We start from the raw sequence: 21,028 nt of genomic DNA, 5'->3' as shown, positions 1-21,028 counted from the left end.
GAAAGTACAAATATTTAATACGTGGCAAAAGATAAGTGGTGGCTTTTGTTGATCACGCTTAAATGAAAATGAAGAAAGAGCCGTAGTAATATTGTCTCTCTCTCTAGAAACATCCTTAAAGAAGTCGCCGTTAGTTTCCTAGATCGGACAGTCTCCAATTTCCCATTAAACCTGTCTACCCCTCCCCCCCCCCCCCCCCCACTTCCTTTTCTTCTTCTCGTCGATAATGTGCTCTTTAACTCTCTAGGGTTCTTATTCTCTACCTTCCGGTCCACAACAATTACAATGCACCTTCTTTTTCCCTTCACTGTTTTTGCTCTCACAGCAGTCCAACCCTAGCATATTTGAAATTCTAGTTTCTTCGAAATTCTAGAGCTGTAATTGCTTCAATGTCTGGAGGTCCTAGGGTTAAATCGATGAACCATGCTGATTCCGAGGTGCGACCAGTACTCGGGCCGGCGGGTAATAAGGCCAGATCCGTTGAATTACGAAAGCCCACTGAGAAGCCCATTAAGACTAACAACAAGCCAGCTGAGACTGAAGAGTCTAAGGGCAAGAAATTTCAAGGAGCTGATCCGTTGCCGCAATCAAAGTCGCCGGTGGCTGCTTCGAAGAAATGTGGGAGTGTTCCTTCTATTTTGAGACAGCAACAGGACCATAGGACTTTGCTGATGAGGCCTAATTTATCGCTCAATGCCTCGTGTTCCTCTGATGCTTCGACGGACTCTTCTCATAGCCGAGCATCCACGGGGAAATTGAGCCGGGGTAGTTTGACGCCAAAGTCTGGACGAAGGAAGCAATGCAGCCCGAAAGTAGACAAGTCTGAGAAAAGTGGAAAATCTGTTGGTGAAGTGGAGAGCTTGTCTCCCAGTCCCGTCAGTGGTGATGCTTCAGTGATAAAGAAAAGGTGTGCTTGGGTGACCCCAACTACTGGTATGTCCACTTCTATAATGTTGCAATTTCATTTGCTGAATATGTCTTTTTACAGTGTTTTTTAAAAGGCAAAGGCACTGTTAAGTGTATTACATAACTGTCTTTTTCTTAAGTGTCTTATATAATTTTGGGATAGCATTTCGGACGCTGGTGTTCTTGGTTCATCTATAAGTCCTTCTAGTTAATCCACTAGCAGCAGAAAATGGAAATTTGTAGGTCTTTGCTAGAATATGAATATCCATCTTTAAATGTATGTAGATGGGGCTTGGATTTTTTTACTTTATTGGGACGCAAAACAATGGACTGAATAGTTCAGTCACATTTCAAAGCTGGGCTAGTTCTGCATTCAGCTGAGTTCAGGAGACCCATTCGACTTCTGAGTATTAGCTAACTCATTGATCTCATTTTGAAAAGCCTTGTGCCCTCAAGCTGTCATATTTCAAGCCTGCTATCATCTGAGTTATATAGTGCTAGGCTGTTGGATACCAGCTAGATTTCTTGTCCATCTAGATAAATGCTTGTTTTTGATTGATGTAGCTGTTACATCTATTATATCCTAACCTAATCTAGTATTAATGCTCCTACAAATTATGATTATCTTCATGGTTACTATTTACGTATTGGATAATGTTACCTGTTCCACGAAGCTGATATTTTATATGAGTTGAATCCCCAACTACATCCTGATCCGAATTCTTTGGATAAGACTTTCCTTTGAGTTATGGGAAATCTGCTAATTTATTGACTGTTAATCTTGTAGATGCTTTCCAGTATCCTTTACCACCTAACACAAATTAATGTGAGTAAATATGCTTATCTCTGACAGCTTGTACTAAGTCTTTTCCAACTATCCTTTTCTTGTGTTCCTGTAGTTGGAATTTAATTCCATACCCTTTTCCAACTTTCTTTTTTTCTTGAGTTAGACCCTTGTGGTCCGGCCCTTCCCGGACCCCGCGCATAGCGGGAGCATAGTGCACCGGGCTGCCTTTTTTTTTTTTTTTCCTTGAAGTTGGAATTTAATTCCATTCCTGGTGTTGCTTGAGGCAATGAAGAGGAGCAATTGACCTAGTATGGAAAGAAGGTAAAAGCAATTCTAAACTAGTAGCATACGCCTGTTCAGGAAGTCGCTTAAGTTTCATGTTTTTTTATGATGAACAAACAAGGTAAAAGAATGGTCAAAAGAGTGAAATTTCTCCATCATTAATTGGGAAGTCATCTGTATAAGGCATTTCCTAAGATGCCTCATATGCCTAATGAGTGTCCGAGCTGTAAACTTGACTTCCTTAGGCATTAAAAGAGGATCGTCTTGTATTAGCTGAGCAGTCTTGTAGACATGATTTACTAGGTGTGCATGCTTCTCTAAGTGCCCCCTCATGGCTCTTTATTAGATGCCAGTCTTATCTAACTGACCAATGGCTTTGTGAATTCTTCTGAAGTAACTAGTGGTGTGTTCTTAGTTATGATGTGTGTCTTATTACTAATTATTACATAGAGTAGCTGGGCTGTTGGCTAGAAGGATGTTTGACAGGTGCGAGCACATGTATGCTCATCTGTGAGGTTCTATGTACAAGTTTGAGGAGAATAAACCTTTTCACTGAACAACTTCGAGGGCAAGTGCCAAAAGCTGGGGAAAACTTTCATTAACTAGTTTGTAAACTAGCCTCAAAATCTATTGATCCATGCAAGTTGAGCACTTCTCTTTTACCATTTGGTTGTAGGTCCCATGTTTACAGTGTATTTATGATGCATGAATACTAGTAATATGCATGGTTGTATAATTTATACATTAGCATCATTCTATTAAACCACATCTCCGGCATCTTATTTAACAGGCTTTTCCCTTCTTTGCTAATTGTCTTTCTCTCTCTTTTTCTTGTCAACATTGATATGAAATCAAACATGGTCAGACTCATGCATGGTCAGTCACTTTAGTTTCCAGACATCAAGGACATGAGCCCATCACTCCTCTGATAATGTTTGATTTTTTTTCTCTAACAATATTAAACATGGTCAGAGGAGTGACGGGTTATGTCCTTGATGTCGGGAAATTTAAGTGGCTGGCCATGCATGAGCTCTGAAACATAATCATTTTGAAGTGTTATTAAACCATCCCTGGAAAATATCTCTACTTTAGTCTTTGTGGCAACCTTAGCTGCTGTCTTGGCCCCTTCGATATATATAAAATCCTTGGGCTGGGCCAGAACCTTCATTGCCGTGATCGCGAAACCTTAGACACGATAGCAGTATAACTGAGTTTGGGCTTCCTCTGTTGCGCCGCTATCAGTGAAGCCCCCTCCGCGGTAGATGTATAGGATTCTCATTTGCCACTTCTCCTCCCATGGTGTTTGAGTTTACCGCCTATTTTGTGATGTAACGAGTCATTCCTATACCTTTCCCCTAATGATGAGATTTGGGGTTTAAAGATGGAAAAATATGGTAGTATTATTGTTTACCTTTCTCAAAAAGAATAAACTGAAATAAAAAAGAAGCACAATAGTATCCAAAAACAAAAAAGAAACAGAAGCGACAGAAGTGTTATGATATGATCATTTTTGGGTACACTATTAACTGTGACCTGATGAGGGGAAGAATTATTGTAGGATTATTTTCCCCTTCACTGGGCTTAAGAACTAACGAATAAAATTAGGAAAGGTCAAAGTGTTCGGTACGGAACCTGATGCCGAATAAGTATGTAGTGCATGCAAAACTGAAAGTTTGTGTACGTCTCTATTCCATTTTGTCGCACACAAATGATGTTCTGTGATCTTGCTCTCTAGCTGGATTTTACTTTTGTTCTTCTAATCCTACATTGAGAAACAAGTAGCAAGTCTACCAACAAGTTGATCAGGGTAAATTTTTCCATTTTCGTGCTGGATTCTAAGCAAAGGATCCATATAGGTTCCCTCTCAATGGTTTAGTAGCCATTCCTTTTTGGTCTTGGTTAACTCCCTGTTCTAGAAAGGTTTGTTTTTGTATTAGGAGTTAACCAAGTTTTCGCATGTATCTATTTTGCATCTTCTTGATGCCTTTAATGCAATACCTTACTTCATTAAAAAAAAAGGGATCCATATAGGTTTATTATTTGTCAGGAGTCCTATTCTGGTAGTATATGTTTGTGACAGGAGGCCTAATTTTTCCCTTAAAGGCAAATTATTTGGTAGTGGAATAAAATGGGTTGAATAGAGCGGAAATGAGACAGAAGACACATATAGCTAATTCTAGTAAGTCTGCGATTGAGGGTTAGTTCGTTGTTTGTGATGGATTCTGTTATTGATCCAGTTTTAGAATTTGCCATTATATTGGTTCGTCCCTTTGCAGGATATATTATTGTTATAAATGTAGATGTTACATTCTTATTAGTTCCCTCTGCTAATTGGTTTCATTTTGTTAAAAGATCCATCATATGCTGCGTTTCATGATGAGGAATGGGGAGTTCCAGTCCATGACGACAAGTGCGTACTCGTACTTTATGTTTTCTTATTCTTCTGCATCTTGCAATGACAAGGCAATTTCATGTGATGGTCTTCTCAGTCTGAGTTACTGCTTTTTTACAGGAAACTTTTTGAACTTCTCAGTCTATGCACTGCATTAGCTGAACTCTCATGGCCAGCAATTCTCAGTAAAAGGCATACGTTTAGGTACAGGTACATTAAGCTTTGCACCAGTGCTTTGGAGTACCAGAACATGGGTTATTGTTTCATATCTGGTTGCCTTACAAAAGCTGGAACTATTTGTTATGCAGAGAAGTCTTTCAAAATTTTGACCCAGTTGCAGTCTCAAAACTAAATGAGAAGAAGATAGCACCACCAGGAAGCCCTGCCAGCACTCTCTTATCAGAGGTTAAGCTGCGGGCAATTGTTGAAAATGCACGCCAAACCTGTAAGGTATGTGCAAAGTTTTCTCTCTTACTGGGTTGTCCTTGTCTTGAAGAAGAATTTGTCCTGGCTAGGATAAAAACCTATAGAAGTTTACTCAGTGCTTGGCTCATGGACTTTCATTTTCTTCATTAGTCGAAATACTTAGATAATTCCACCAAGATGGCTGTCAATTTTACAAAAGTAATAGGAGGCTTTGGGACCCTCGTTAGATAATGAAAAAAGATAACAACAGGAAATTGCTTCTTCGCCGCAAATAAATTAGAGCTCAATAGTTTTCGAGTTAATTGGTCTACGTTTATTGTATCAGCTGTCTTGAGCAGAAAGTATAATTCTGCTTCCCAGAAAACTGATGGTTTCTGTACTTGGTGCAAAATTTTCAAAATAGTTGGCAGCTGCATGTGATATGCTGTTAAAGTCAGAAACTACAGATATGATGTGATTATGAAATATAAGGCATTAGCTGTGTTTTTAATAGGTGCGGTATTCTAGAAGCTGGGTATATTAAATAACAAAGAGCTTCTGAAAGGAGAAAGAGAAACGATATTTCTCAAATTTTTTTTTTTCTTTTAAAAGTTAGGGTTTAGGAGTATGAGGGTCAAATCATTAATTTTTTTGTGTGAATTTGGATAGCGGCTTTTATTTAGTTCTTTTGAAATAGGAACTATATACTTTAGACTACATAAAAGTAGTCTAAATCATAATTTGTCTTTAAAATATTGAAGTAAAATCCATATTGGGCTCCTCAATATAACAGCGTCAGTGAGTAGTAGTTGTTACTTGGAAACAATTTTTGATGCCATGCCCTTGTTATCCTCTCAGATAATCGATGAGCTTGGATCTTTCGACAAATACATATGGGGTTTTGTGAACAACAAACCTATAGTTAGTCAGTTCCGATATGCAAGGCAGGTGCCAATGAAGACATCAAAAGCAGAAGGGATAAGCAAAGACCTAGTTAAAAGAGGATTCAGAGGAGTCGGGCCTACTGTTGTGTACTCGTTCATGCAAGTAGCTGGAATTACAAACGACCATCTCATTAGTTGCTTCAGATTTCATGATTGTGTAGCTGCAATTGATGGAATGGAGAACGATGATGGCCTTGCGGCTAAGACTGAAGTGAAACAACAACTCAAGGATGAAACAGAAATGGGTCTTATAAGAGCTATTGATGACTTCAATTTATCCACATAGTGAATTATGTCAAAGTAGTGATATGTAATTTATACTACTAGTAGTAGATTTGGTGGCTTTGCGCGCCCTTGTTTGCGATACAGTTGAAAGGGCGGCAAGTGCTTGTGTATAAATGACCTTGCTATTTATTTTTTCCCGTTGCTGTGTACATCTCAGACTGTAAACTGTTTGCAGCTGAAGGGGAGGGGGGAGATGATGAAATTTAACAGGAATTAGCGACGGCTGTGTATACAATTTGATCAAAAAAAATAATGATGTCACAGGCCTAGGCAAAACTGGGCAAGGTGGAGTAGGTTTTAAGGGAGAAAATTTAAGGTGGCAGGGCAAGAATGTGGCTAATCATCCAGCGTTCCAGGTTAAGAAATTACATTTGAAAAAGAACAACGAAAAATACATAGATTACATTAAAATACTAGCTTAGGAAATGGTGGTTGACTAATACTTTTCTACATTTTATGTTACTATATATATATGCTGTCTCTATATTTGGTTTGTTTCTAACTTAATAGCTTTCTGTTCCGCCACCAGAAGAGATCACAAAGTTAATACATTAAAGAAGCGGTTTCCATCTTTTTAAATAGAATGTAAAAATTGAAACAATATTTATATGGTAATGACACACCGTGGTTGTCATTTGTTTTTTTTTTTGGTTTCTCACCGAATGTCAGGAATTAACTTTGCAGGTTTGAAAATCAACTGAAATTGGCGCTGATATTAACATTTAAAAACTAGGCGAGTAGCATAAGCTATTTTTGTTTTAGTCTTGCCATGACACTGAATTATAATAATCCTTAGCTCGCGTCGCGGTACTTATGCTCCCAAAATCTCTCCTTTTTCTCACAATTTTATTACAGATAAGTAACTTCTCCTCCTCACGTGTGGTCTTTTCTGCCTTTGACTTCAACATGGCCTGAATTTTTGGACTTTCGTCAAAGTGAACAGAAAACGAAAAGAAAAATACATACATAACAAACTAGTTAAATCTCATTCTATTACTTGCAAAAGAATATCTACACGATCCAATAATTTAAGAGCTAACCGCAGATAATGTGCACAGCATGTTTTCGTAACGTGAAAATAAATGAATAACATGTTAAGAGTCGATCAAAAAACCAGGCAGTTATAAAAAATTAAATTCATACCAAATATAGCAATTCAAATCGGATCAAGTATAGAATTTTAAACCTTATTTCGTATATTGCAGGAATAACCGAATTCAACAACGATAATCTAACCAATTTTGGCTGCCATGGAAAATTAGCCCAAATCAAGATCCCATTTCCACGTGCACCTTCCTAGTCCAACCTACTGTTTCCCAAAGAGACAATAACAGTATTTACATTTTACAACATCTTCTAGTGGGTTTTTCTCTGGAACCTTTCAATGAATCAACGTGATGAAAACATTGAAAAACTGTCGACCAATCATCAATAATAAGGTTTGGTTTATTTAATCATTTATTTATCTGTCTGATTATTTGGTAGGAATTTTCCCGAAATAGCGGCAGCTAAGGCTGCTTGAAAACTTGGATCTTTTGTCAAGGAAGAAGCCATTTGTTCAATCAAGAAGTGTTGGAATTCTGGTCTATTTTGATGATTATCACCTCCTCCTAATGATGATTTGCGCTTATTATGTCCACCTGCAGTACTAGTACTTGTACTGCTAGCCACTTTCTTTTCGTCAATTTGTAACGTGTTTTTGGGTTCTGTAAGATCAAGAATAATGTTTGGTCCTGAGCTGTTGAGAGTGTTGGAACATGGCACTGAAGCAGTAACCCCAAGAGTACTCTTCCCGTTTAAACGGTTACAAGGGGAAGTTGTAACGGCGTTTGCAGCATCCGTTTTAGAGGGATGTGAATGGTTGTGTTCTCCTTCATATGTTGCCACCAGAATAGACTGATCTTCTACGCTTCGTTGCACCTATTAAATTAACACCAGACAACTCATTGTTAGAAGAAGAATTGAAGATTTAGAGTTAGTTAATGAAATCAAAATGAGTGTAATTTTATCGTCTGTGTACATTTTAAATGCTTTTTCATATGTATAGGTTTCAAATTGAAATAATAAGTTAAGGTTCTAAATTTGCCACTGAGGTTGGGCCACCAAATTTTATACAATCTATAAAATATCTGGAAGTAGCTACTACAACTAAGAAATTTCAAGGAAAGTCGGGCTAGCTAATTAATAACTCCTACTTGCCGAGTTGTTTCCTAGTCGATAAAGACATGAGATATCTTTTCAACACACTTAGTTTAACCGTACGTCAGGAAGAATCAATTTACAATCAAAGAAATAATAATTTTGTCATATGCATCCTAAAGAAGCTATATATTGATATTATTTTTGCTTTTCGACTTACATATTAGACCTTAATCAATTTTTTTTTCAGCACTGGTTTTGAGCTACATATTAGTTCCATGAAGCTAGAATCACATAAAATGAGAATTTAATCATTCAGAATGCGTTAAATTTAGTTGCTGTTATGGTCGATCATACGGTTACGGATTCAAGCCGTGAAAACAATTTATTGCAGAAATACAGGATAAGACTGCATACAATAAACCCTCGTGGTCCGGCACTCTCCGAACCCCGCACCTAAATGGAGCTTAGTGCATCGAGTTGACTTTTTAGAATGCTTAGATTTGTTTGGGGGTCTGAAGATTAAAGTACCTTCTTTTTGACGAGGCAGGTAGGAGCAAAAGAACACTTGAAATAAGCTCTTGGAGATGGGTTGTCTCTTGTTACTTTCTGACCATATTTCCTCCATTGATATCCATCCTTCACAATCTGCAAAAATATTAATGAATATTGCTTTGAGTACTCATTAGAAATCGAAAACATCAAATTAAATAGATGATGATCAAGAACGTAATATTCATAGTGTTGGGAACTTACAAGAGAAGTATCAGATGCTTCAGTTCTCACATAAACTCTAGTTGTCTTAGTTTTAATGTGCTCTTCTCTTGGTTTCTTTGTACAAGAGTTGTCTTCATCACTTGAGCTACTCTCTCCTTGAACTGATTTCAATATTTCATTGTTTTCAGCTTTTGATCTTTTCTTTGATCCAGCGCTATGATCATCAGCTGAAGTAGTAGTAGCAGTAGTAGTACTGTGCTTGTTCATATACTCCGTCACTTGGTTTCTCAATGCATTGTAATTTTGGCACATCACTGTTAACATCTCCGTCAGCTTCTTGTTTTCAGCACTTACTCTATTTAGTTCCTCTAACAAATCACTTGCCTGCCGAGACAACACAAAACAAAAGAAAATAAAGAAAATTTGTCATTTTTCAGAACAGTCTAATATTCAAAGCTCATTGTTCCGACTAATCTGAATTCGTGAATAACCTCCCTAAAGGGGAATATCACTTCCCACAAAAAAGTTTTATCTTTCACAATTACTTACTTATCAATTAGTGAATCGAGATGAAGAAAGATTTGGTTTTTTTCTAACTAATCTTAAGCAAGAAAAGTTAACAAAGAGAAGGAAAGAAGAAAAAGATTTTACAAACCTCATCCTTGACTGGCGTGTGATCTATTCCAAGCCCAATAAAATTACTCTCAACTTCTTGTTTCTGAAATCAAATGAAATGACTTAATATTCCAAATTAAACCAATGAATATATATTCATTAAATTAGGGAAATACATGCATGATAATATATTGCAAATTTATCTCATATGCTTACCGGTATTCCATCGGGAACTCGAAGAGGTCTAAAATTCAGATCCAAAGAAGTATCAACTAAACTTGTGAATTCCATTGCTTTTTTAAATTTTCTTCTAAGAAATATCAACTAAAATGATTTCCTCTTTAATCCAGAAACGCTTGCTTTCAAACAGATATCCACTGAATGAATTAGAAGGTTTAAATAGTGCACTTAGGAAGAAGTCTAGAAGACCAAGTTGTAGGAAGGTAAGAAGAAAATCAAGAGAAAAATATAAAAATGTATTCAACTTGAGAGTTGGAAGAATCCTTGGCCTTCTTCCCAGCTTATTTATAGTTGTAAAAATAATAATATATTACAGCAACATATTGGTTGGTATATTCAAGAAAAAAAAATTAAAGTAAGTGAGTTGCTTTTCTTGTCGGCCCATATGATATGTTGAATTTCTTCCTACTAGTCAAAGTCAAGCCTGCCCAACGGAAACTAGAAAGAAACATATCTAATAAGACAAAACAGAAGAAAAAGGAATTAAAAAAAGTGACTTAATTCATCATTATGTTCTTAGTTGGACATATGGGCGGAGGATGGAGGATAGGATAATTGTCTTCATAAATAATAAATACTCCCTGAATAAATAAATAGGTAGAATTTTGATTCAATCTTCCTATCTAATGTTGTCACGTCAGCCGACTTACTTGTTTACTAATTAAAAACCATACTATTTTACTGCTTATAAAAAATGACACTTTATAGCTACTGTAAAATTAATAAATGCCGAAAATATATATATAATTTATAATTTTTTTTGTATATATATATTTTTTATATTATATACAAATATTATATAAATTTTATATATTTTTCGACTATCAAATATAAATAGTTTCTTATGCAGACTAAAAGTGATAATAACACTATTTAAGTGGGGGTATTGTGGGCTTTACATTCCTGTCACGTTTGCAATAACATTTTCCACGTTATCTAATACTCTCTCCGTTTCAATTTATGTGAACTCATTTGACTAGGCACGAAGTTTAAGAAAAAAGAGAAGACTTTTGAACTTGTGGTATAAAATGAGGCACATATATTTTGTGTGGCTATAAATCATTGCATAAAGATAAATTATTTCCAAATATGGAAAGAGGTCATTCTTTTTTGCACAAACTAAAAAGGAAATAGGTTCACATAAATTGAAACGAAGGGAGTATTATTTAAAGTGTAAACCCACCCGTCCCACACACATCCACACCCCCAAGAATAGGATATACCAATTCATCAATTTATCTTTAAAATACGCGTTCTATATGTGTATCTCAGAACTTTTAGTCAAAATTGTCCATTATGTTTGGGGTAAGTTTAACTTTGTCCTTTATCTATTGCCCTAAACACTTATTGTCCTTTAAGTTTGCTAAACTTGAGCAGGTTTAGTCCACTTAAGAGTTTTTAGCCAAAATTATCCCTTATTTTAGGGGTAAATTTGACTTTGTCCTTATCTATTGCCCAGAGCACTTATTGTCCTTTAAGTATGCTAAACTTAAGCAGATTTAGTCCACTTAACAAAAGACCCAAATTGGTGGGTAAAAAACTTTCAATACTTAAATTTTGCAAAACCGATGTAGTGAACCTAAACCTGTTTAACGGGCCGGGTTGACCCGGTTTCGGACCGGCCCGGTGGAAGGGGGCCGGGTAGGGCTGGGTTTGGGGTCCGTATATATTTTTTCATCGGTTAATCGGATTGGTCAAACCCGATCAATGAAAGTTACTTTTGAATCGGTTAACCGGACCGGCCCGACCCAGTTCAACAACTATTTTTTAAATTTTTTTTAAAAATTATCACACTTGTTTCTACAATCTTAAAGGTGACAAAGGGGTGGAGGCCCGTAACCGTTCTTGTTTAATTTTTTATCGGATGGGCCCGAACTAGTTAAGCCTAATTTTAAAAACTTGGCAACCGGCCAGGATTGGTGACCGACCGGTCACTATGTTTCTCAACCGGGTCGGTCCGGTTAACCGGTTCAACAGTAATTTTTATTGATCGGGTTTGACCAGTCCGGTTAACCGATAAAAAAATATATACGGACCAACCCCCTAACCCCCAAAATCCAGCCCTACCCGGCCCCCTTCCACGGAGTCGGTCTAAAACCGGATCAACCCGGCCCGTTAAACAAGTTTAGGTTCACTACATCTGTTCTGTAAAATTTAAGTACTGAAAGTTCTTTTACCTACCAATTTGGGTCTTTTGTTAAGTGGACTAAACCTGCTCAAGTTTAGCAAACTTAAAGGACAATAAGTGCTCGGGGCAATAGATAAAGGACAAAGTTAGACTTACTCTTAAACATAAGGGACAATTTTGGCTAAAAATTCTTAAGTGGACTAAACCTGCTGAAGTTTAGCAAACTTAAAGGACAATAAGTGCTCAGGGCAATAGATAAAGGACAAAGTTAAACTTACGTCAAACATAATGGACAATTTTGGCTAAAGGTTCTGTGTATCTCACGACAGAAGAGGAGGAAATTATTTTAATCTTTTTAAGATGAACAAACAGATAATATTGAAGAAAAAACAAAGATGAATTATTTGATAAGTTCTAAATGCAGTTTATAAAAGAAAACATTACTACTTAATTATTAAAAAAAATTCTAAAGGGAAGAGAACTAAAATTTTCTCGATCTGAAGTTTGAAAGTTAGACGAATTATTTGTTTCTGGTTTGACTATCAGTTGATCCTATTATTGATCTTCAAATTGTTATGTCGATCAAGAAAACCTAGACTTATAGGGGATAGCGGAGAAAATGGAAATTTTCATACGGGGACATTTAATTTTTGTTTACTCTCGAAAACTGATAACAATTAAAATTGTAAATAGTTTTAAGGATACGCGGTCAAATTCAATACAAATGATATATTGCATTAGATTGAACAGATAAATGACGTAATAAATTGTCAAACCAATCAAAAGGAGTGATCCCGGACTTAGTAACAACTTAATGAAATGCCTGTCTTCGATCCCAGGCTCACGTTACTGATGAATTGATGAACAAAAGAAAGAACTTTGAATAAAATAGAAAATAAGAATATATTATCTTGATTTGCGTGTTATGTGTGCCTAATGAATAATCAGAGCTCTATTTATATAGTAGGGGAGTTTTACCCGAAGTACAATTTCACAAAAGGTAAAAAATCTTCCGTTTAACTAATCACCAATTTTCTGCCGATACGTGCCGAGATTCACGCTGTGACATCCGGCTGGTCAAGGATATCACAACTTTTATTGGTCATGCTCGATTATCTGGTAATACTCTCCGAGATTTTTGGGATTCGAACCGATCCTTGGGGTCGTGGCCCCGATACTTCCGAGGGCAGACGTTTTTCTTGGACCCTCGCTCGAGGGGCACCTTGCTTCGATTTCGGTCCCTTACAGTCATGTATCTTCCTCCGCTTACTTCACCGAAAACCGAGGGGTCCCATAGGCTCGGTTTCACCCGTACACAGATAGTCCCCTCGTTTCTCGAAGAGTAAGTTTACGGAAACAACGAGAAACGATATGTGCACTTTGATTCATTCTTCAATACGCCGTAACAGAAACGACAAAGAATCTGAAAAGTCCCGTCGGTCGTGTCATTATGACATTAAACGCGTGTCAGCCACAGACAGGTCATCCCTGGATGTGAAACGACGTGAAATCTCTATAAATACTCCCCTACTTCTTTCATTTTTTTACCTTTTGATCAAGCTTCTACCTTTGAATCTTCAGGATATCACTTCCCTTCTTCATACTCTAATATTTTTACCTCTGTTTTTCGAGATTCCTCAGTAAATTGCAAGCTTTTACTAATTTTCTATCCAAACCAGCGCACTTAACTTTCTCAGTAAAGCTTTTGCCTTTCATCTCCAACCATTTTTTCATATTTTTCAAACTTTTATTAGATATCAATGGCTAAAACTTCCAAAAATGTTCCCCAAAATGTTTCTTCCTCGTCTTCATAGCCGACCGCGAAAGTCGAGGAGACCACTCCCGATGTGGTCGTCCTTGAGAAACTGCTCCGGGCGCGGCTACCGATGAACCGACTACCGAGCCTCCCTTGAAAATGTTCGTCCCAAGGAGGTGCTCGATCACGGCTAATTTTAAGGTCGAAAAGCACTCGTCGGTGCAGGGCCGGTGTGAGGCGGTATCTAGGTACATACGCTCTTTCACCAAAGACGTCCTTCCTGCGGTTCGAAAGTACTGTGGTGTCACGACCCGAAATTTTTTACCGACGGGACCATGATGGCGCCTAACATTTCACTTACTAGGCAAACCAACGTTAGAGAATCATTTACTAATTTTTTATTTCCATTCAGTAATTAACATTAACTAACTATAATGAAATATAACAAGTGCGGAATATCATAAATCTGTATTAACTACTACCACCCGGATCTGGAGTCACAATTCACGAGCATTCTAGAATTTACTAAAAGTGATAGTCAGAAGGAAATACAACTGTCTGAATTAAAGAAAACAGTAAGACATAAAGGATAGACGGGGACTTCAAGGTCTGTGAACGCCGACATATCTACCTTGAGTATTCAGACAGCGGACCAGTAGCAAATCTTGATCAACATGAGCCGGTATCAAAATATGCACAGAAAGTGCAGAGTGCAACATCAGTACAACCGACCCCATGTACCGGTAAGTATCTAACCTAACCTAGGCGAAGTAGTGACGAGATAAGGACAAGACACCCACATATAACCTGAACATTATAATCATACTAGAGGAAACAATAATAAGTAAAGCAATAAATGCAGAAATAATGGGAGGGGAACATACAGTGAGGGGAATACAACATAAAGAGTGAGTACAATGAAAAGACATAATTAAACTGGAAATCCTTAAACGAATTGAGCAATTAAAACAGCAAGGAAAACTGCACGGCATCACCCTTCGTGCTTTTACTCTTTTCCTCACAATATAAATAAAGTATGTACGGCATCCCCCTTCGTGTTTTACACTCTTCCTCGCAATATAATTAAATTATGCACGACATCACCCTTCGAGCTTTACACTCTTCCTCGCAATATAATTAAATTATGCACGACATCACCCTTCGTGCTTTACACTCTTCCTCACAATTCACAGAAAGTAACAACAGATAGAGAAAAGTATCACAAGAAAATCAATATTTCATAAATTATTACTTTCACAATTTAACATCTCAACCTCGAATCAATATTCACAATTTTATCGCCCTTGGTAGAATCGGATACAAGTCTTCCAACATTTCAACAACAACAATAAGCATGGATAAAAAGATTTAAGATTATAAATTTGCAATAAATGAATTTTTACTCGCATGCTATGACTCGACAACAACGCATAGATGCTTATCACCTCAACTATACGTCGTATTCAACAACAAAACACATAGAAAATACTCACACAATACCCATTCCCTCAAGCCAAAGTTAGACACCACACTTACCTCGCTCCGAAGGCCACTTAATGCTCAAACACAACTTTTTCTTTGGAATTCACCTCTAAACCACTCGTATCTATTCAAAAATGATTCATTAAAATAAAATATTGCTAAGGGAATTGATTATATTTCATAAATTAAATTTCAAAAATTTCCCTCCAAAAAGTCAAAAAAATCGACCACGGGCCTGCTTAGTCAAAACCCGAGGCTGGGACCAAAATCCTCTTATCCATTCACTCCCGAGCCCGAATATGTAATTAGTTTTGGAATCAGACCCCGAATTGAGGTCTAAATCCCCAAATTCCCGAAATCCCTAGTTTCTACCCTAAACCCTAATTCTACCATGAATCTCTAGATTTTTAGGTTGAATTCTAGTAAAATGAAGTAAAAGATTGAAAGAAACGAGCTAAGGAACACTTACCTATGATTTGGGGAAGAAAATATCTTTGAAAAATCGCCCTAGGCCTCCTATCCTTTTGAAAACGAGAAGAAAAATGGCTGGAGTCCGAATTAAATGCTCACTGCCCAGCGACCTTCGCATGTGCGGACGGGATGTGCGCTTCTGCGAAAAGGGACTGGGCCAACTAGGGCCACACCTGCGGACAGGGTTCCGCTTCTACGGTCCCGCTCCTTCAGAGAAAAGTACTCACCTGCAGAAAAACGAAGTCCAGGCCTAGGTCGCATATGCGGGGCTTCGCTCAGACCTGCGACCAAAGGCTCGCAGGTGTGGGCACACCAGATTTGGTGCACCACCAGCCTTGTTGAGGTTTGAACTCAACTCGCGCATTGCACAAATGGCATCCGAGCCCTCGGGGCTCCAAACCAAACATGCACGCAAGTCTAAAAATATCATACAGATATGCTCGCGCGATCAAATCGCCAAAATAACACCTAGAACTCTAAATTTAGCACCAAATCAAATAAAATTCTCAAGAACACTTTAAAATTTCTCTCTTTTCAACTGGACGTCTGAATCACGTCAAATCAACTCCGTTTCTCACCAAATTTCACAGATATGTCTTAAATATCATAATGAACCTGTACCGAGATCCGAAATTAAAATACGGACCCGATACTAATAATGCCAAATATCAATCAATTCTTAAAATAAATAATTTTTAAACTTTTAATTTTCATCAAAAATTCATAACTCAAGCTAGGGACCTCCAAATTCGATTTCAGGTATACGCCCAGGTCCCATAATTTGATACGGACCTATCGGGACCGTCAAATCACGGATCCGGGCCCGTTTATAAAAAATATTGACCGAAGTCAACTACCATTAACTTTTAAAGCAAAAATTCTTATTTTTATTAGTATTCAACATAAAAGCTTTCCGAAAACTGTCCGGAATGTGCACGCAAATCGAGAAGGGTAAAAATTAGATTTTAAAGGATTAAGAGCGCAGATTCTAGTTCTAAAACATAAGATGACCTATTGGGTCATCACATTCTCCACCTCTAAAATAACCGTTCGTCCTCGAACGGACATAGAAAAGTACTTGGGCTGGTGAAAAGGTGGGGATATCTACTCCGCATATCGGACTCGGACTCCCAAGTAGCTGCCTCAATAGGATAACCTCTCTTCTGCACTCGAACTGAAGGGTAACTCTTTGATCTCAACTGGCGAACTTGCTGGGCTAGAATTGCCACCGACTCCTCCTCGTAAGTCAAATCTTTGTCCAACTGGACAGAGCTGAAATCTAACACGTGGGACGGATCACCGTGATACTTTCGAAGCATGGACACATGGAATACCGGATGAACAGCTGCTAAACTAGGTGGCAACGCAAGCTTGTAAGCCACCTCTCCCACTCTCTCCAGAATCTCAAAAGGTCCGATATACCTAGGGCTCAACTTGCCCTTATTTTCGAACCACATTACACCCTTCATGGGTGATACCCGAAGTAACACTCTCTCTACGACCATGAATGCATCATCACGAACTCTACGGTAGTCATAACTCTTCTGCCTGGACTGAGCTGTGCGAAGTCGATCCTGAATAATCTTGACCTTATCCAAGGCCTCCTGAACTAAATCTGTACCCAATAACCGAGCCTCTCCCAGCTCGAACCACCCAACTGGCGACCGACACCGCCTACCATATAATACCTCATAGGGAGCCATCAAAATGCTCGACTGGTAGCTGTTGTTGTAGGCGAACTTTGCAAGGGGAAAGAACTGATCCTACGATCCTCCAAAGTCTATAACACAAGCGTAGAGCATATCCTCTAAGATCTGAATAGTACGCTCGGATTGTCCGTCCGTCTGAGGATGGAATGCTGTGCTCAACTCCACCCGCGTACCCAACTCACGATGTGCTGCCCTCCAAAAGTTCGAGGTAAACTGCGTACCTCGATCAGAAATGATAGACACGGGCACACCGTGAAGACGGACGATCTCCCGAATATAAATCTCTACTAACCGCTCCGAGGAATAGGTAACTGCCACAGGAATAAAGTGCGCTGACTTTGTCATCATGTCTATAATAACCCAAACTGCATCAAACTTCCTCTGAGTCTGTGGGAGTCCCACAACAAATTTCATAGTGATACGCTCCCACTTCCACTCAGGAATATCTAACCTCTAAAGTAAACCACTAGGTCTCTGATGCTCACACTTTACCTGCTGGCAATTTAGGCACCGAGCTACATAGGCAACTATGTACTTCTTTATTCGCCTCTACCAATAATGCTACCTCAAGTCCTGATACATCTTGGCGGCGCCCGGATGAATAGAATACCGGGAACTATGGGACTCCTCAAGGATCAACTCACGAAATCCATCCACATTAAGCACACAAATACGACCATGCATTCTCAAAACTCCGTCATCTCCAACAGTAACCTGTTTGGCACCACTGTGCCACACTATGTCTCTAAGGATAAGTAAATGAGGATCATCATCCTGCCGATCTCTGATGCGCTCAAACAAAGAAGACCGAGCAACTGTACAATCTAGAATACGGTCGGGCTCAGAAATATCTAACCTCATGAACTGGTTGGCCAAGGCCTGAACATCCAATGCAAGCGGTCTCTCACCAACTGGAATATATGCAAGGCTACCCATACTGACTGGCTTTCTACTCAAAGCATCGGTCACCACATTGGCCTTCCCGGGATGATACAATATGGTGATATCATAGTCTTTCAGTATCTCCATCCACCTCCTTTGCTTCAAATTGAGTTCCTTCTGCTTGAACAAATACTACAAGCTCTGATGATCAATGAATACCTCACATGGCACGCCGTAAAGATAGTGCCTCCAAATCTTCAGCGCGTGAACAATGGCTGCCCGTTCTAGATCATGAACAGGGTAATTCTTCTCGTGAACCTTCAGCTGCAGTGAAGCATATGCAATAACCTTGCCACCCTGCATCAATTCCACACTCAGACCAATACGGGATGCGTTACAATATATTGTATAAGATCCTGAACCTGTGGGTAATACCAATACCAGTGCCGTAGTCAAAGCAGTCTTGAGCTTATGAAAGCTCGCTTCACACTCGTCTGACCACTTGAACGGGGCACCCTTCTGGGTCAATCTAGTCAACGGAGCTGCTATGGATGAAAACCCTTCCACAAATCGACGGTAATAGCCCGCCAAACCCAGAAAACTACGGATCTATGTAGCTGATATGGGTCTAGGCCAGTCCTGAACTGCCTCAATCTTCTTAGGATCTACCTGAATACCCTCTGCTGATACAACATAACCTAAGAAAGCAACTGAACTCAACCAAAACTCGCATATTGAGAACATAGCATATAACTGATTGTCTTTCAGATTCTAAAGAACGATCTGAAGGTGCTGCTCATGCTCCTCTCGACTGTGGGAGTAGATCAAGATATCATCAATAAACACAACCACAAAGGAATACAGGTAGGGTTTGAACACTCAGTTCATCAAATCCATGAATGTTACTGGGCCATTTATCAGCCCAAATGACATCACTAGAAACTCATAATGCCCATACCGAGTCCGAAAAGCTGTCTTAGGAACAGCGAATGCCCTAACCCTCAACTGATGGTAGCCAGATCTCAAATCAATCTTTGAAAACACCTTGGCACCCTGAAGCTGATCAAATAAATCATCAATACTCGACAATGGATATTTGTTCTTGATGGTGGCTTTGTTCAACTGCCGATAATCTATACACATCCTCATTGATCCATCTTTCTTATTCACAAACAACACAAGTGCACCCTAGGGCGAGACACTGGGTCTAATGAAGCCCTTATTAAGAAAATCTTGCAACTGTTCCTTTAATTCTTTCAACTCTGGCAAGGCCATGCGATATGGCAGAATGGAATTAGGCTGAGTGCCCGGAGCCAAATCAATATAGAAATCAATATCCCTGTTGGGTGGCACCCCCGGCAGGTCTACAGGAAACACCTCTGGAAACTCACGAACAACCGGCACCAAATCTATGGAAGAAACCTCCGCACTAGAATCGCGGACATATGCCAAATAAGCTAGACACCCCTTCTCGACCATATGCCGAGCCTTCACATAAGAGATAACCGTGCTAGTAGAATGGCCAAGATTTTCTCTCCATTCTAATCGAGGCAACCCATTCAAGGCTAAGGTCACTGTCTTGGCGTGACAATCTAATATAGCATAATAAGGTGACAGTCAATCCATACCCAGTATGACATCAAAATCAACTATGTCGAGAAGTAGGAGATCTACACGAGTCTCAAGACTCCCAAGGGTGACCACACACGAATGATAAACACGATCTACAACAGTAGCACCTCCCACTGGTGTGGACACATACATAGGAGCACTCAAAGAATCACGGGGCACAACCAAATAAAAGCAAAATAGGATGACACATAAGAGTAAGTAGATCCCGGATCAAATAGAACTGAAGCATCTCTACTGCAAACTGAAACAGTACCTGTGATAACAGCGTCAGATGACTCAACCTCAGGCCTGGCTGGGAAAGCATAACATCAAGGCTGGGGCCCACCATCCTAAACTACGTCCCTGGGATTACTTCTAGCTGGCTGGTCTCCACCTCTAACGGCCTTACCTCCACCTCTAATAGTCTAGACTCTACCTCTGGCTGCCTGACCCCTGCCTCTGGATGGCTAAGCAAGTGGTGCAGCGACTGGATTCGGAACCACGGCACGAGAACTCTAATGCTGTGAGCTGTCCGTTGCCCGAGGGCAAAATCTAGCAATATGCCTCGGATCACCACAAGTATAACATAACTTCGGTTGTTGTGACTGTTGACCCTGAAACTGACCCCGTCGACCTAAATAACCACCCTGATAACTCTGGAGTGGAGGTGCACTAATAGGAATTGGTGGTGCACTATAGGGTAGCTGGTCGGAATAATGCATCTAAGGCCCATGACCACCTTAGGCACTGTGGGATGCCTAGAGCGCTGAATGAAACAGACTGGGAGGATGGCCTTTACCAAAAGTACTGAGTAAGAACCAGTTCGACTCCTCTGGAGACATTAGCAGCCGCCTGAAAAGAAATCTCACTCCCAGTCTCCTTAGCCATCTGCAATCTGATAGGCTGAGCAAGTCCATCAATAAACCTCCTTACCCCTCTCTCTCGGTGGGAAGCAAAAGACTAACATGACGGGCCAAATCCACAAAACGGGTCTCATTCTGAGTAACAGTCATACTGCCCTACTGGAGATGCTCAAACTGACGGCGATGCTCCTCTCTCAATGTGATAGGAAGAAACTTCTCTATGAAGAGCTGAGAGAACTGGTCCCAACTAAGAGAAGGAGACCCAGCTGGTCTGGTCAACGAGTAATCTCTCCACCATTTCTTGGCGGTCCCAATCATCTGAAATACAGCAAAATCGACCCTATTGGTCTCCACTATACCCATGTTCCGTAAAACCTCATGACAGCTGTCAAGATACTCCTGGGGATCCTATGA

At 39.3% G+C, this 21,028-nt stretch overlaps 2 protein-coding genes across 3 annotated transcripts; one reads left to right on the top strand and one right to left on the bottom strand.

Moving 5' to 3' along the window:
• Positions 1–88: 88 nt before the first annotated feature.
• On the top strand, positions 89–6,150 carry LOC107780907 (uncharacterized). Of its 2 annotated transcripts, none has more exons than XM_016601523.2 (5): positions 89–933; positions 4,328–4,385; positions 4,488–4,571; positions 4,676–4,817; positions 5,631–6,150. In XM_016601523.2, exons 1-5 carry the CDS (start codon positions 390–392, stop codon positions 6,000–6,002), a joined length of 1,200 nt encoding a protein of 399 aa, XP_016457009.1. In that variant the 5' UTR covers positions 89–389; the 3' UTR covers positions 6,003–6,150. The 2 variants fall into 2 exon arrangements, with proteins under 2 accessions (XP_016457009.1, XP_016457008.1); XM_016601522.2 differs by having other exon boundaries at positions 4,488–4,577.
• A 1,067-nt stretch (positions 6,151–7,217) lies between these two features.
• On the bottom strand, positions 7,218–9,910 carry LOC107780905 (putative WRKY transcription factor 40). The gene is made up of 5 exons (XM_016601521.2): positions 9,689–9,910; positions 9,513–9,575; positions 8,897–9,241; positions 8,672–8,788; positions 7,218–7,921 (listed from the first exon to the last, which is right to left on the bottom strand). Exons 1-5 carry the CDS (start codon positions 9,761–9,763, stop codon positions 7,460–7,462), a joined length of 1,062 nt encoding a protein of 353 aa, XP_016457007.1. The 5' UTR covers positions 9,764–9,910; the 3' UTR covers positions 7,218–7,459.
• Positions 9,911–21,028: the final 11,118 nt, after the last annotated feature.

The sequence above is a fragment of the Nicotiana tabacum genome, chromosome 4, assembly GCF_000715075.1.
Source record: "Nicotiana tabacum cultivar K326 chromosome 4, ASM71507v2, whole genome shotgun sequence".
Lineage (NCBI taxonomy): Eukaryota > Viridiplantae > Streptophyta > Magnoliopsida > Solanales > Solanaceae > Nicotiana > Nicotiana tabacum.
The sequence above is the reverse complement of the archived record's forward strand: the minus strand, read 5'-3'. Positions and strand labels throughout refer to the sequence as shown.

Coding starts and splice junctions, on each gene's coding strand:
- LOC107780907 (XM_016601522.2), top strand. CDS start 390: ATGTCTGGAGGTCCTAGGGTTAAATCGATGAACCATGCTGATTCCGAG. Junction 934..4,327: donor TTGGGTGACCCCAACTACTG/GTATGTCCACTT, acceptor TTTTGTTAAAAG/ATCCATCATATGCTGCGTTT. Junction 4,386..4,487: donor GTTCCAGTCCATGACGACAA/GTGCGTACTCGT, acceptor GCTTTTTTACAG/GAAACTTTTTGAACTTCTCA.
- LOC107780905 (XM_016601521.2), bottom strand. CDS start 9,763: ATGGAATTCACAAGTTTAGTTGATACTTCTTTGGATCTGAATTTTAGA. Junction 9,576..9,688: donor GAGTTCCCGATGGAATACCG/GTAAGCATATGA, acceptor ATTTGATTTCAG/AAACAAGAAGTTGAGAGTAA. Junction 7,922..8,671: donor CCTGCCTCGTCAAAAAGAAG/GTACTTTAATCT, acceptor TTAATTTAATAG/GTGCAACGAAGCGTAGAAGA.